Consider the following 15,203-nt stretch of genomic DNA (forward strand, 5'->3'; position numbering starts at 1 on the left):
TTCAGGATTGTAGGGAGTCAGGGATGAGAGTATGCACTAAGGGAGGTTTATCATATGTAAGGGAAAGTAATAATAAAAATAAAAATGACAACAGTCTTGACTCTTATTTTTGTGGCTTTATCTGGGATGGAATCAGCTAATGCTGGCTTCACTGAGAGTCTGGAAGCCTTGGTTCAGTTTTACATCAAAGAAGAAGACTTTAAGTAGTTTCAGTATCAGTTATTCTGTGAAGTTTTGACAGAATTCTCTGATAAATTATTTTGCTTCTTGGCTTTTCTTTGAATGAATGTGCATTTATTCTTGCTTTACTGTGGCTGCTGCTAAGTATTCATTTATTTCATGTTGGTGTAACTTTGGTATCTGGTAAGAATAGGGAATTCAGCCATTTCTTTTAGAATTTCCAATGTAGTTGCCTAGAGGTCATTAAAGGCAGTAGGTGAGAGATGTGCTTTACACTCGTGTCTGCTGATTCGGCTGTGCAGTTAGACTGGGTGCTTCTCGAGATACGCTGACAAAATGTCCTACACAAGCAGCTACTGGGGAGATGCAGACTAAATCTCTAAGATTTCATCTCACACCACTCAGAATGACCATCATCAGGATAAATGACAAATTTTGGCATGAATGTGAGGAAAAAACACTGCTTGTCAGAGTGAAAGCTAGAGCACCCACTTTAAAAAATAGTTTAGATTTTTCTTAAAAACTGAAAATAGAACTAGCATATATACTATATATATATATACTATATATATATATATATATATATACTGTTTTGCCATTTGCTCATAGATGGTCCCCTTATTGTTCCCTACATGTCTCTGTGTACACCACGCCCATCTCCACAGGCTGAGGGACTTCACACCCTAGCTAAGCAAGATTTTTCATAGCTATAAGGAGGACCAGGTTTCTCTGAGGTCAAACTGGGCTGTCCTTATCTTGAGAGGTTAAAAGGCATCCCAGCTCTGCAATGAGGTGAGAGCTCAGAAATACAAACCCAGAGCTGGAGACCTGTCTTTAAAGCACGTGGTTCTGAGTGCGTGGGCACCTTTCACATCACAGAGCTACTTGTTCACATTGTCATAAAGGTTGTGCTTTCCTGAGTATACAAAGAAAAATGATGCCACCAGCTAATAGATTCTGCATATGTGAATGAATTAAACATACTAATAGTTAACTGCGGCATTAATAATGTATCCATATTGAGCCAATGAATGAAATAATAGCATTTCCGCTTGGAGTCATTTAACTAAAGGCAAGTCCAGATGTTCCCTGTATCCTGTCAGGGACAAATAGACACAGCCAGACACACACAGAGACAGACACACAGGGACAGATTCACAAGACAGCCTTCAGGCAGGCACAGATTGAGGCTCATGCAACAGACAGAGGACAGAAGACACAGGAAGCATGAAGTATGGAATAAAATCTGGACTCTCTCTTGCTTAAATAACTCCAAGGGGAAGTGATTTTAGTTCTTTTCTTGACACTGTTGCATTATTGGTGACTTGGAACTGATCGCTGGTGCATATACATATACTTACATAACAATATTTATTGAAAATGGAGATCATGAATTTGAAAGAGAGCTAAAAGGGGTCTGTGGAAGGTTTGGAGGAAGGAAGGGAAAGAGAGAAATGATTTAGTTGTAATTTCAAAAATTAGTAGCATTCTTTAAAAAGAAATGAAGATATTGCTGCCAGAAATAAAGTTTCTGGGACCAGTTTAAGCCACAATTAAAAAAAATTAGTCCATTATTTCATTTACAATGTATATTTTAATAAGTTTAAGATCTAGTAATTATGAAAAAGACTCTCTGCGAACAGGCTTATCCTAAACTGTTAAGTTTGCATAGCAAAAATCAGTTTAGAGATTGTTTTTAATATTTAAAATAATGTACCTTAATAATTGAATCACTCTGTGAATGTAAAATACCAAGTTATCTGTTTTTCATAAGGCAATAAAATAGGCTTTAAAGTGTTTTTATTTTATATGTATGAGTGTTTGTGAACTCACTGCATGCTCGGAGTGCCTCAGAGAGCAGAGCACTGAATTCCCCAGAGCTGGATTTACAGATAGGTGTGAGCCTCTGGTGGCTGAGACCTGGGTGCCTTGTAAGAGCAATCGAGTGTTCTTTAGCTCTGTGCCATCTCTCCAGCCCCGATACAAGCCTCCTTATTACATACTCTGTAAATTATCAAAGTTACTATTGGGAGGGAAAATATTCCCTGTAATGTTTATTTAAAAGGGCACTTTTATCATAGAGATCTGGCAAACATATAAATAGAACATACGTTTGCACATATCACATCTTTCATAAAAATTGTATATTTATAATGAAAGCATCACAATATAACAAAAATTTAGCTAGGAGATGGTGGCACAGGGCTTTAATCCCAGCACTCAGGAACTCAGAGGCAGATGGATCTCTCTGAGTCATAATCTTCAGTCTATAACAAATTTTATAGCAAATGTAAAAATAATTAACCAGGAATTTTTTATTTTTTAAATAAGGATGAGGATTCCTATATAAAAATATAATATGTAAACTATATTTTATATATCAAATATAAGAAAAAATATATTTACTTTATTAGTGTATGCTTATGTATATGTTTAGGCACATGGAAAAAGGGTAGAAATTAGAGGCCAAATCTGAGTTGTTCTCTCCTTCCACCATGTGGGTTTTGGAGATTGAAGTAGCAGGTCTCCTTACTCACTGAACCATCCACTAGGCCTGGCCTCAGATCTCTTATTTAGTCTCTTTAGAAGCTACAAGGGCAAAGGATGGCTTTTCCCCAATATTGTCTTAGGAATGATATTTAGCTTGTTAGACATTAACTAGTTAATCTCTCCCTTGCTGGAGTTAAGCTAATATACACAAGGTGACATAAATGAGAGGTGATCATCAAGATCACCCTAGTTTATATATCAAACCCAAGACCACTTCAGGCTACTTAGACCCAGTCTCAGAAAAATATAATGCCCAAGGACTGGAGAGATGGCTCAGTGGTTAAAGTCCTGGCCATTCTTTCAGAGGACCCAGGCTCTTTTTCCAGCATCCACATGGTAGGTGGTAAACACCTTTTTTTTTTTTTTAATGAAAAGAAGCACAAGTTTTATTACTTTTTTTTTTTTTTTAATGCAGTTTATTCAGGAACCTTGAACAATCATCGGACCCTGGGGAAAGCCAGCCCACAGCTTAAATAGCCTCTGGGTAGCCAACCCCAGCGTGCCACATGGGCAATGCAGATAGATCCACATACATGGAAGCAAGCCAGATCCTCAGCCTTAGCCAAATGTGGAATTGTTCATGACAGAGAGCACTCACCATCGGGAAGGTGGAAGGCAGAAACCAGCTCCTTCTTTAAGGCGCGGCATTACACAGCTCTCTACAGTTCCCCCTTTTTGTTTTAGACACATCAGGCAAGAGTAGAGGTCTGATCTCTGATATTAGAAATAAATTGGGACTTTGTACTGATGTTCATTTAGGTGTCATCCACCCAAAGAGCATCAGACCCGTCTGATACCTTTTTCTCAGAGGCGGGACCTGGGGCATCAACCCGCATGCAATCAGACTTGCTCTTCTCTGGGTCCAAAGCGGCTGACCCTGAGTGCAGTGCTTAGCTTCACATCCTGAGCATAACATTTTAGCTTTTTATGGTAGCCAACCATGCTTGGGGAGACTGTCCTGCTTCAATGGCTGTAAAGGCCTGAATGATCATGGCTGTATTACGCTGTTGTGAGACTCTAATCTTGCATATACACCACAGGCAAACTAAGGAGACCAACACCAAAAGGCCTGCTAACGCTCCCATGCCCGCCCATTCCTTCAGATGATTCATGGCTGCAGCAATCCATGGTGATAATCCTGTGGCTAGTCCTGCGTCCACTCTGGTAGAATTTACTGTGATAATGGCCACTCTCAGCTGCTCCATCGTAGTATCGAATTCTCCAGTCCAATTACCTAAAATATAGCTAGACAATTGTTTAGACAGATTTGCAGCACAGGAAAAATTCTCATGTTGTATGCTAGTGACACAAAGTCCAGCATACTTCCATTGACAGCCAAGTTGAGCGATTCGCCATAGGGTATCAATTTGCTCCTGCACGAGGTCAATCCTCTGATTGAATACCATCAAGCCTCCTTTTAGTTGAGCATTAATTCCTTTTTGTACAACTAAGGCATGAGCTACATTGGCTAAATGATTATTCAGGGTCTGAGCAGTCTGCCCAGTATGACTCATGGCTAATGCCCCGGTGGTAGCTCCAACAGCCGCCAATGAGATGGCAGTAACAATGGCGGCTGTAGTTCCAAGATCCCTTTTCTGTCTGAAGAGAGTCATAGCGTGAGGGGCATCAACGGGCACAGGCACCCAGCGAGGCATGCGAGTAACCAGGGCATACCTAAATTCACTAGCATTCCTGCATTGGGCAAAAAAGCAAGTATCATCACCACAATTACTTGGCTCTATCTGGCTAATAATGAATAAAAATGGGGTATATAAACAAACAGGTGTGGGCTTATAGGAAATATTATGAGAAGCCTTAACCCCCTCGTTGGAACATCCTGCATCAGTTCTAGAACTAGCAGTGGTTGTGTCCGAGGTCTGAGTAGGTTCAGGAGACCATTGCCCCCAGGGGCGAGATGTGCTCCATGTAAATTGACTAACTCCATGTTTTCCTCCACTTTTGAAAGTCATTTAAGGTTCTTAAATTATTTTTTCCCTTTTTTTAAAATTTTTCCTCAATTACACTTTATTCATTCTGCATCCCCCTATAAGCCCCTCCCTCCTCCCCTCCCAATCCCACCCTCCCTCCTCCCTCTGCATGTATGACACTCTCCAAGTCCCCTGATAGGGGAGGTTCTCCTCTCCTTTCTGATCTTAGTCCATCAGTTCACATCAAAAGTGGCTGCATTGTCCTCTACTATGGCCTGGTAAGGCTGCTCCCCCCCAGGGGGAGGTGATCAAAGAGCAGGCCAATCAGATTATGTCAGAGGCAGTCCCTCTTCACATTACTATGTAACCCAATTGGACTCTGAACTGCCCTGGGCTACATCTGTGCAGGGGTTCTGGGTTATCTCCAAGAATAGTCCTTGGTTGGAGCATGAGTCTCTGGGAAGTTCCCTGTGTTCAAATTTTCTTGTTCTGTTGCTCTCCTTGTGGATATCCTGTCCTCTCCAGCTCTTACTATTTCCCAGTTCTTACCTAAAATTCCATTCACTCTGCCCAACAGTTGCCCATCAGGCTCAGCATCTGCTTTGATAGTCTGAAGGGCAGAGGCTTTCAGAGGCCCTCTGTGGTAGGTTCCTAGGTTGTTTCCTGTTTTCTTCTTCTTCTGATGTCCATCCTCTTTGCCTTTTCAGATGGGGATTGGACATTTTTGTTAGGGTCCTCTCTCTTGCTTAGTTTGTTTAGATGCACAGGTTTTAGTGGGTTTGTCCTATGTTGTATGTCTATATGAGTGAGTATATACCATGTGTGTCTTTTTGCTTCTGGGACAACTCACTCAGGATGATCCTTTCCAGATCCCACCATTTGGTGGTAAACACCTTAACTCCAGTCCAGGGAATATATTTCCTTTTTCTTGCTTCTGTGAGCACTGCGTGCAGATGGACCACAGACAGACATGCAGACAAAACATCTATACACAAAATAAAAATGAATATGTTTTTAAAAAAGTTGACTAGAACCATCTCTGCTGGTGTTAGCCTACCCTGTATCGCACCTACTAAGAGAAAAAGAGGTGCTTTCATTCATCGAATTTGAGAGGACACCTGAGACCAGCACAGTGCAGCCTTGGTTTTAAAGACTGGCCCAACACGCTGCTTCCTGCTGATCAGTTTTGTTTTTATTGTTACTAATGGTTTGTTATACAGTGCTGGGGTCAACCTCAGGCCTCACACATGCTAGGCGACTGCCTTATGACCCACCTACCACACTAGTCCTTTGAGCCATCACTGAAGTCTTTGTTCCCAAATGTACTCTGCGTGTCTCTTAGTGTTTGCTGATGGAAGCATCGGCCTATGTATCCCAAGAGTGTCTCACTGGAATCAGGAGAAAGCAGAGTACACACAGAGAAGGCAGACTATCCTCCTCCATATAATTCCCACATAATGAAGCTACAAACTAGAAATTCAGAAAGCTTCCAGAGGAAGTCAGGAAACTGACATTTGAACAGGCATTTCTTTGTTCTACAGTAAAGGAATGGGGTGGGTTTGGGAGCTGGAGAGACAGCCAGGTGGTTAAGAGCACTTGCCACTTTTCTAAAGGACGTGGGTTTGATTCCAAGCACCCACATAGTGGTAAACACTTTCCTGTAACTCCAGCTCCATGGATCCAAAGCCCTCTCTGCCCTGCAGGTGCACCAGACATGCATGTGGTACTCAAACATATATAAAGACAAAACACCCATATATACATATACACAAAACACCCATATATATATACAAAACACCCAAATTTTTTTTTAAAGAAAGGAATGGAGTTAGTTGTTGGTGCCGCATACCTTTACTCCCAGTACTCTGGAAGGCAGAGGCAGGTCGATCTCTGTGAGTTCAAGGCCAGCCTGGTCTACAGAGTGAGTTCTGTGATAGCCAAGGCTATATAGAGAAACCTTATATTGAAAAAAAAAAAAGTGAGTATATACCATGTCTATCTTTCTGCTTCTGGGTTACCTCACTCAGGATGATTTTTTCTAGTTCCATCCATTTGCCTGCAAATTTTATGATTTCCTTGTTTTTAATCGCTGAGTAGTATTCCATTGTATAAATGTACATTGTGTAGATGTACCACAATTTCTGCATCCATTCTTCAACTGAGGGGCATCTGGTTGTTTCCAGCTTCTGGCTATTACAAATAAGGCTGCTACAAACATGGTTGAGCAAATGTCCTTATTGTGTACTTGAACATATTTTGGATATATGCCTAGGAATGCTATAGCTGGATCTTGAGGAAGCACTATTCCTAATCGCCTGAGAAAGCACCAAATTGATTTCCAAAGTGGTTGTACAAGTTTGCATTCCCACAAGCAGTGGAGGAAGGTTCCTCTTTCTCCATGTCCTCTCCAGTGTGTGTTGTTACTTGAGTTTTTAAGTAATGTCACAGCCATTCTGATGGGTGTAAGATGAAATCTCAGGGTCATTTTGATTTGCATTTCTCTGTTGACTAAGGAAGTTGAGCATTTTTTAAAGTGTTTCTCTGCCATTCCATAATACTCTATTGAGAATGCTCTGTTTAACTCTGTACCTCATTTTTAAATTGGATTACTTGATTTGTTGGCATTTAACTTCTTGAGTTCTTTTTTTAATTTTATTTTTTTTAACAATTATATATCCTGATTGAAGCCACCTCCCTTAACTCTCCCCAGTCCCACCAACCCTCTTTCCTCTATCCTCTTCCCCTAGTCCACTGAGAGTGGGAGTTCTCCACTATTGTCACCTGCCCATTGTTTGTTAAGTCTCATCAGGACTGCCTGGATCCTTTTCCTCCTAGGCCTTGTAAGGCTGCAACACCAGGCACCAGTGAGCAAAGAGCAGGCAACTGAGTTCATGATAGAGGCAGGCCCTTCTTCCTTCACTCAGAGATCCACATAGAGACTGAGCTGCCAATTGGCTACATCTGAGCCTGGGGCCTAGGTCCTCTACATGCATGGTTCTCAGATGGTGCATCAGTCTCTGTGGAATCCTCTGGGCTCAGATCCTTTAGCTTTGTTGGTCTCCTTGTGGGGCTCTTGTCCCCTCCACGTCCCTCTATCTTTACCCCCCTCTTCATCCATAAGACTCGCTGGGCTTTGCCCAAAAATTGGCAGTGAGTCTCAGCATCTGCTTTGATCCCCTGTTGGGCAGAGCCTTTCAGAGGACCCTCTATAGTAGGCTGCTATCCTGTTTCCTCTCTTCCACTGCTTCTGGTGTCTATCCCCTTTGACATTCTGAATGAGATTTAAGCATCCTCCCTAGTGTTTAGCTTCTTTAGGTCTGTAGATTTTAGTATGCTTATCTTATATTATATGCCTAATATCTGCTTATAAGTGAGTATATACCATGTGTGTCTTTCTGTTTCTGGGTTACATCACTCAGGATGATCTTTTCTAGTTCCATCCATTTGCCTGCAAACAACTTCTGTATCCATTTCTCCATTGAGGGACATCTAGGTTGTTTCCAGATTCTGGCTATTATGAATAAAGCTGCTAGCATCTTCAACAAATGGTGCTGGTCTAACTGGAAGTCCACATGTAGAAAAATGCAAACAGACCCATATCTATCACCTGAGATTCATATATGTATTTACTGGGCTTCTGTTATTCTAGAAAATGCCCTTATCATCTGAAATCCATAATTTTGTTTATTTTTTTAAATATTAGTTACAGTTTATTAACTTTGTAGCCCAGCTGTATCCCGCTCCCTCATTCCCTCCCAACCCCACACTCTCTCTTCTCATCTCCTTCCTGCCCCTTTCCAAGTCCACTGATAGGGGAGGACCTCCTCCCCTTTCATCTGACCCTGGTTTATCAGGTATCTTCAGGACTGGCTGCAAAGTCCTCCTCTGTGGCCTAGCAGGGCTGCTCTTCCCTCGGGAGGGGTGAGGCGTAAGGTCAAAGAGCCTGCTATTGAGTTCATGTCAGAAATAGTCTCTGTTCCCCTTATTAGGATACTGACTTGGATACTGAGCTACCATGGGTTACATCCAAGCAGAGGTTCTAGGTTATATTGATACATGGTCCTTGGTTGGAGAAACAGTCTCATAAAAGACCCCTGTGCCCAGATATATTTGGCCCTTGTGGAGCTCCTGTCCTTTCCAGGTCATATTAACTCCTCCTTCTTTCATATGATTCCCTGCACTCTGCTGAAAGTTTGGTTATGAGTCTTAGTATCTGTTTTGACACACTGCTAGGTAGAATCTTTCAGAGAACATTAGATGTAGGAGAAAACAACTAACAGGACAGGTGCCTGAAATCCATAGTTTATACATCCCGAATTATGAGGTTCAAGGATTGGGGTTTCAGTAATATCTTCCTTTACTTCTCATAATGAGTAAAGCTTCACAAATGCACAAAGACAATGAAATAGATGCAGGGTCCTCCTTCTTGCTTAGCTTCTTTAGGTGTACAGATTTTAGTATGTTTGCCCTATATTACATTCCCTTATAAGCAAGTATATACCATGTGTGTCTTTCTGCTTCTGGGATACCTCACTCAGAGTGATCTTTTCTAGTTCCCACCATTTGCCTGCAAATTTCATGATTTCCTTGGTTTTAATTGTTGAGTAGTATTCCATCTTGAATTCTTTATATAGTCTAGGTATTAGATCTCTGTCAGATATAGGGTTGGTGAAGATCCTTTCCCAGTCTGTAGGCTATCATTTTCTGATGACAGTGTCCTTTGCTTCACAGAACCTTTTCAGTTTCATGAACTTCCACTTATTTTTTTGTTGATCTTAAAATCTGTACACCTAAATAAGCTAAGCAAAAAGGAGGAACCTGGGGAAGATGCTCAAGCTTCATTCAGAAAGGCAAATGGGATAGACATTGGAAGAGGGAGAAAACAGGGAACAGGACAGGAGCCTACCACAGGGGGCTTCTGAAAGACTCTACCCAGCACGGTATAAGAGCAGATGCTGAGACTCATAGCCAAACTTTGGGCAGAGTTCAGGGAATCTTATGAAAGAAGGGAGAGATAGCAAGGCCTGGAGGGGACAGGAGCTCTACAAGGAGATCAACACAACCAAAATAATCTGGGCCCAGGGGTCTTGCTGAGACTGATTCTCCAACCAAAAACCATGCGTGAAGATATCCTAGAACCTCTGCACAGATGTAGCCCATGGCAGCTCAGTGTCCAAGTGAGTTCCTTAGTAAGGAGAACAGGAGCGCTCTCTGACATGAACTCAGTGGCTGGCTCTTTGATCATCTCCCCCTGATGGGGTAACAGCCTTACCAGGCCACAGAGGAAGACAATGCAGCCAGTCCTGATGAGACCTGATAGGCTAGGGTCAGATGGAAGGGGAGGAGGGGAATGGGAAGAGAAGAGGGAGGAAGAGTGGGACTGCGATGGGATGAGGGAGAGAGCTACAGCTGGGATATAAAATAAGTAAATTGTAATAAATAAAAAAATTAGTAAATAAAAAATGAAGAATGCAGAGAAAGATTGTGGCAAGAGTAGTAACAGAAAGGACCAGGTATTCTAAACAGTTAAACCTACTTATTCTCATCTCTCTCTCCCTTCCTTCCAGGCTGGCCTCACCTTTCTTTCAAAAATCAGAAAGCCAGGGCCAAGGAGATGACTCCATGGTTATAAACCTCAAGGAGATCTTGAATAGGATCCAACAACAAACCATGTAGGCATAGCAGCCTGCCTGTAATTCAGAGAAAGAGGGTCCCAGAACAAACTGAATTGCAAGATTGCCTGTGTCTGCAAGCTCTGGTTTGATTTAGAGACCCTGTGCTGGTTTAAGTGAGAACGGTCCCCCATAGGCTCTTATATTTGAATGTTTGGTTCCCAGTAAGGGAAACTGTCTTAGATGATTTAGGAGGTGTGGCCTAACTGGAGAAGGTGTGCCTCAGAGGGGGCAGGCTTTGAGGTTCGAAAAGCCCGCACCATTCCCAGTCAGCTCTCTCTGCCTTGAGCCCATAGGTCAGATGTAAGCTCCCGACTACAGTTCCATCACCATGCTTGCTTGTCCACTGCCATGCTCCCTGATATGACTAACCTTCTGGAACCCTGGGTCCCCAAACTAAATACTTTCTCTTCTACTTGCCTTTGTCAGGGTGTCTTGTCATGGCAATAAAAAGTAACTAAGAAAGAATGAACAATAAGAAAGAATGATGTTGGACTTGTACTCATACTGGTAGACATGTACATATGGACCCAACCCCCCAAAAAACATACATTCATATACAAGTGAACCTTCATACACATATGAATGCAACTATGTCCTCACATGCATATGCAAAGAAAAAAAAACCAGAAACCCAATTTGGCTTGTCACCTTCTGATTCCTATTATTAGTGGGCACATGGCTAACTATACTGAGCGGTAGCTATCAGTCATGGGGAAGGGGAGGAGAAAGGCCAGACCTACCTCTTCATATTTGGCTTTGTGACATTTATCAACTTGACAACTTGAGCCCTGAGGGAGTACCACCTCTTGTGGCCACACCCAGCTCTTGCATTGTGAAGGCATGGCAGGTAGTGTGATCTCATAGATCTCATGGTGTACCTCTCTCACATTCTGTTCATCCTGTTCCAGGCTGGGCCTCTTCTTCCTACACCCCTGAGGAAAGTTGTCATCTTTATCAGTTAGCCTCACTGAAACCACTTGTGAAGATGGATATAAATGGTCCCAAGCGCTGGGAGCCTCACAAGTCACTTGATCTGAACTCTCGCTCAACCCTGGTAAACAAGAATCTGCTACAAGAACCCTGTAACATGGTTGGTAGCAGGGTACCAACAAAGATGTGTGCCGTGGTTATCGACATGGGTACTGGCACGTGTAAGATGGGCTTTGCTGGACAGTCTCGACCCACCTACATTGTGACCAGCCTCGTAGGCTGCCACCACAAGAAACAAACCACCACGGGGCAATCCAAAGTGGAAACGTTTGTTGGTGAGGCAGCCCATGCTTGCCCAGACTTAACCCTGACGCAGCCAGTTCGTAATGGTATTGTGGTGGACTGGGAAGCAGCTGATCTCTTCTGGCGCCACATCCTGGAGAATGACCTCCGAGTGGCCACCCAGGACCATCCTCTGCTTTTCACCGACCCACCCTTCAACCCTGCCAGCAACCGTGAGAAGCTGGTGGAAGTAGCTTTTGAGTCTCTGCACTCCCCTGCCATATATGTGGCATCCCAGTCCGTGCTGTCAGTCTATGCCAACGGGTGCGTTAATGGGCTGGTGGTAGACACTGGACATGGGGTCAGCTACACAGTGCCAGTCTTCCAAGGCTACAACCTACCCAATGGCATCCAGCGCCTGGACCTAGCTGGCCACTACTTGACTACCTTCTTGGCAGAGAAAATCTTTGGATCTAACTTCCCACTCAAGAAGGAAGACATGGACACCATGGAGAGCATCAAGCACCATTACTGCTATGTGGTCTCAGATTTCAGTAAGGAGCAAGGGCGCCCGGATGACAAATTCCGGCGGTGCCTGAAGCTGCCGGATGGAAAGATGATCACAGTGGGGAAGGAGCTCTTCCAGTGCCCTGAGCTACTATTCCATCCCCCAGAGACCTTGGGAGCTCCATCCTTGGGCCTCCCCAGCATGGTGGAACAGAGCCTCTGCGCTGTGCCCCAGGAGCTGCGGGCAGACATGGAGCAAAATGTGCTGCTGTGCGGAGGCTCCTCTCTGTTCACTGGATTCGAAAGTCGCTTCAAGGCTGAGCTGCAGCGATGTCTTAGCCCGGAGGCGCATGTGGCCGTGGAAGCCCAGCCCAATAGGAACCTCTCGGTGTGGATTGGGGGGTCCATTCTGGCTTCGCTGTGTGTTTTCCAGTCCCGCTGGATCCTGCGTGAGCAATACGAGGAACAAGGTTCCGATATAGTGCACCGCAAATGCTCTTGATTCAGCATCGGGTGAGGGGTGTGGGAATAAAGCTTCCTTAGGGAGCTAGCTCTGTCCTGTCATGCTCCATTCTCCCCTGTCTCACTCACTGAAACCCACCCAAGAACCTCAGATACAAACTCACTTGCAGACCAAGGCTGCTGGTACTTGATGCTCACACATTCCAGTGTGAAATCTGACCTAAAGCATGTTCCCTAATCGGCTGTTCCTAGTTTTCTTAGCTGTCATTCTGACTGGGCTATGGTGGAAACAAAATGATTTGCATTACCTTTTTTGAGAAGTGTTGATTCATTAGCCCACTTACTGACCGGATCGCTTAATTTTTTTTTATTTGTTGTTGTTTAGTCTTCTGAGGTCTTTATATCATATACCCTCTGTTAGATGTACAGTGTGCAAAGACTTCATTCCATTCTGTGGAGTGCTTATTGACTCAGTTACTTTTTTGTTCTTATTTTGGTATGCAGGAGCCTTTTTAATTTCTTTTTTTAATTTTTTTTATCAGTTACATTTTATTAACTCTGTATCCCAGCCGTGTCCCGATCCCTCATTCCCTCCCAGTCCCTCCCTCCCTCCCTCCCTCATCTCCACCGTGCCCCTTTCCAAGTCCACTGATAGGGGGGACCTCCTCCCCATTCATCTGATCCTGTTTTATCAGGTATCTTCAGGACTGGCTGCAAAGCCCTCCTCTGTGGCCTAACAGGACTGCTCCTCCCTTCGGGGGTGGGGAGACCAAAGAGCCAGTCATTGAGTTCCTGTTAGAAATAGTCCTTGTTCCCCTCACTTTGGGAAACCAATTGGTTACTGAGCTACCACAGGCTACATCTGAGTGGAGGTTCTAGGTTATATCCATACATGGTCCTTGGTTGAATGTCAGTTTCAGAAAAGACCCTGTGCCCAGATATATTTGGTCCTTGTGGAGCTCCTATCCTTTCCCCATCAGACTAACTCCCCTTCTTTCTTATGATTCCCTGTACTCTGCCAAAGGTTTGGTCATGAGTCTTTGCTTTGAAAACACTGCTAGTTAGAGTCTTTCAGATGCGCTCAGTAGACTCCTGTCATACGTTCAATGCACATCCCATCTGTCTTTCTAAACGAGGATTGATCATCTTACCCCATGTCTGCTCAATTGATTATCTTTTTTAGGTGTATAGATTTCATTATGTTTATCATATCTTATAGGTCTATATAAGTGAGTATATCCCATGTTTGTCTTTCTCCTTCTGGGATATTTCACTCAGAATGATCTTTTCTAGATACCACCATTTGCCTGCAAATTTCATGATTTCTTCCTTTTTGATTGCTGAGTAGTATTCCATTGTATAAAAATACCACAATTTCTGTACCCATTCCTCCGTTGATGGACATCTGGGTTGTTTCCAGGTTCTGGCTATTACAAATAGAGCTGCTATAAACATGGTTGAGCAAGTGTCCTTTTTGTGTACTTGAACAAACTTTGGGTATATACCTAGCAGTGGTATAGCTGGGTCTGGAGGAAGCACTATTCCTATTTGTCTTAGAAAGCGCCAGATAGCTTTCCAGAGTGGTTGTACCAGTTTACATTCCCACCAGCAGTGGAGGAGGGTTCCCCTTTCTCCACAACCTCTCCAGCATGTGTTATTGCTTGAGTTTTTCATCTTGGCCATTCTGATGGGTGTAAGGTGATATCTCAGGGTCGTTTTGATTTGCATTTTCCTGATGGCTAATGAGGATGAGCATTTCTTTAAGTGTTTTTCTGCCATTCGATATTCCTCTGTCGAGAATTCTCTGTTTAGCTCTGTTCCCCATTTTTTAATTGGATTACTTGGATTGCTGCTTTTCAGCTTCTTTAGTTCTTTGTATATACTGGATATTAGTCCTCTGTCAGATAAAGGGTTAGTGAAGATTCTTTCCCAATCTGTAGGCAGTCGTTTTGTTTTGATAACAGTATCCTTTGCTTTACAGAAACTTTTCAGTTTCATGAGGTCCCATTTATTGATTGTTGCTCTTAGAGCCTGTGCTGTTGGTGTTCTGTTCAGGAAGTTGTCTCCTGTGCCAATGAGTTCTAGGCTGTTCCCCACTTTTTTTTCCAATTGATTTAGAGTATCTGGTTTTATGTTGAGGTCCTTGATCCACTTTGACTTTAGTTTTGTGCAGGGTGATAAATATGGATCTATTTTCATTTTTCTGCATGTAGACATCCAGTTGGTCCAGCACCATTTGTTGAAGATGTTGTCTTTTTTCCATTGAATGGATTTGGCTTCTTTGTCAAATATCGAGTATTCATAGGTGTGTGGATTTATTTCTGGGTCTTCTATGCGGTTCCATTGATCCTTCTTTCTGTTTCTATGCCAATACCATGCAGTTTTTATTACTGTTGCCCTGTAGTACAGCTTGAGATCAGGAATGGAGATACCTCCAGATGATCTGTTGTTGTACAGGATCGTTTTGGAGATTCTGGGTTTTCTGTTTCTCCATATGAAGCTGAGAATCTTTTTTTCAAGGTCTGTAAAGAATTGTGTTGGTATTTTGATGGGAATTGCATTGAATCTGTAGATTGCTTTTGGCAGTATGGCCATTTTCACAATGTTAATCCTACCAATCCATGAGCATGGGAGACTTTTCCATCTTCTGATATCTTCTTCAATTTCTTTCTTCAGAGACTTGAAGTTT

At 43.0% G+C, this 15,203-nt stretch overlaps 1 protein-coding gene across 1 annotated transcript; it reads left to right on the top strand.

Moving 5' to 3' along the window:
- The first annotated feature begins 11,318 nt into the window (after positions 1-11,318).
- Positions 11,319-12,554, top strand: LOC110543980 (actin-like protein 9). The gene has a single exon (XM_021630140.1). The coding sequence runs from the start codon at positions 11,319-11,321 to the stop codon at positions 12,552-12,554; it is 1,236 nt and encodes a 411-aa protein (XP_021485815.1).
- Positions 12,555-15,203: the final 2,649 nt, after the last annotated feature.

The sequence above is a fragment of the Meriones unguiculatus genome, chromosome 14 (genome assembly GCF_030254825.1).
Source record: "Meriones unguiculatus strain TT.TT164.6M chromosome 14, Bangor_MerUng_6.1, whole genome shotgun sequence".
Lineage (NCBI taxonomy): Eukaryota > Metazoa > Chordata > Mammalia > Rodentia > Muridae > Meriones > Meriones unguiculatus.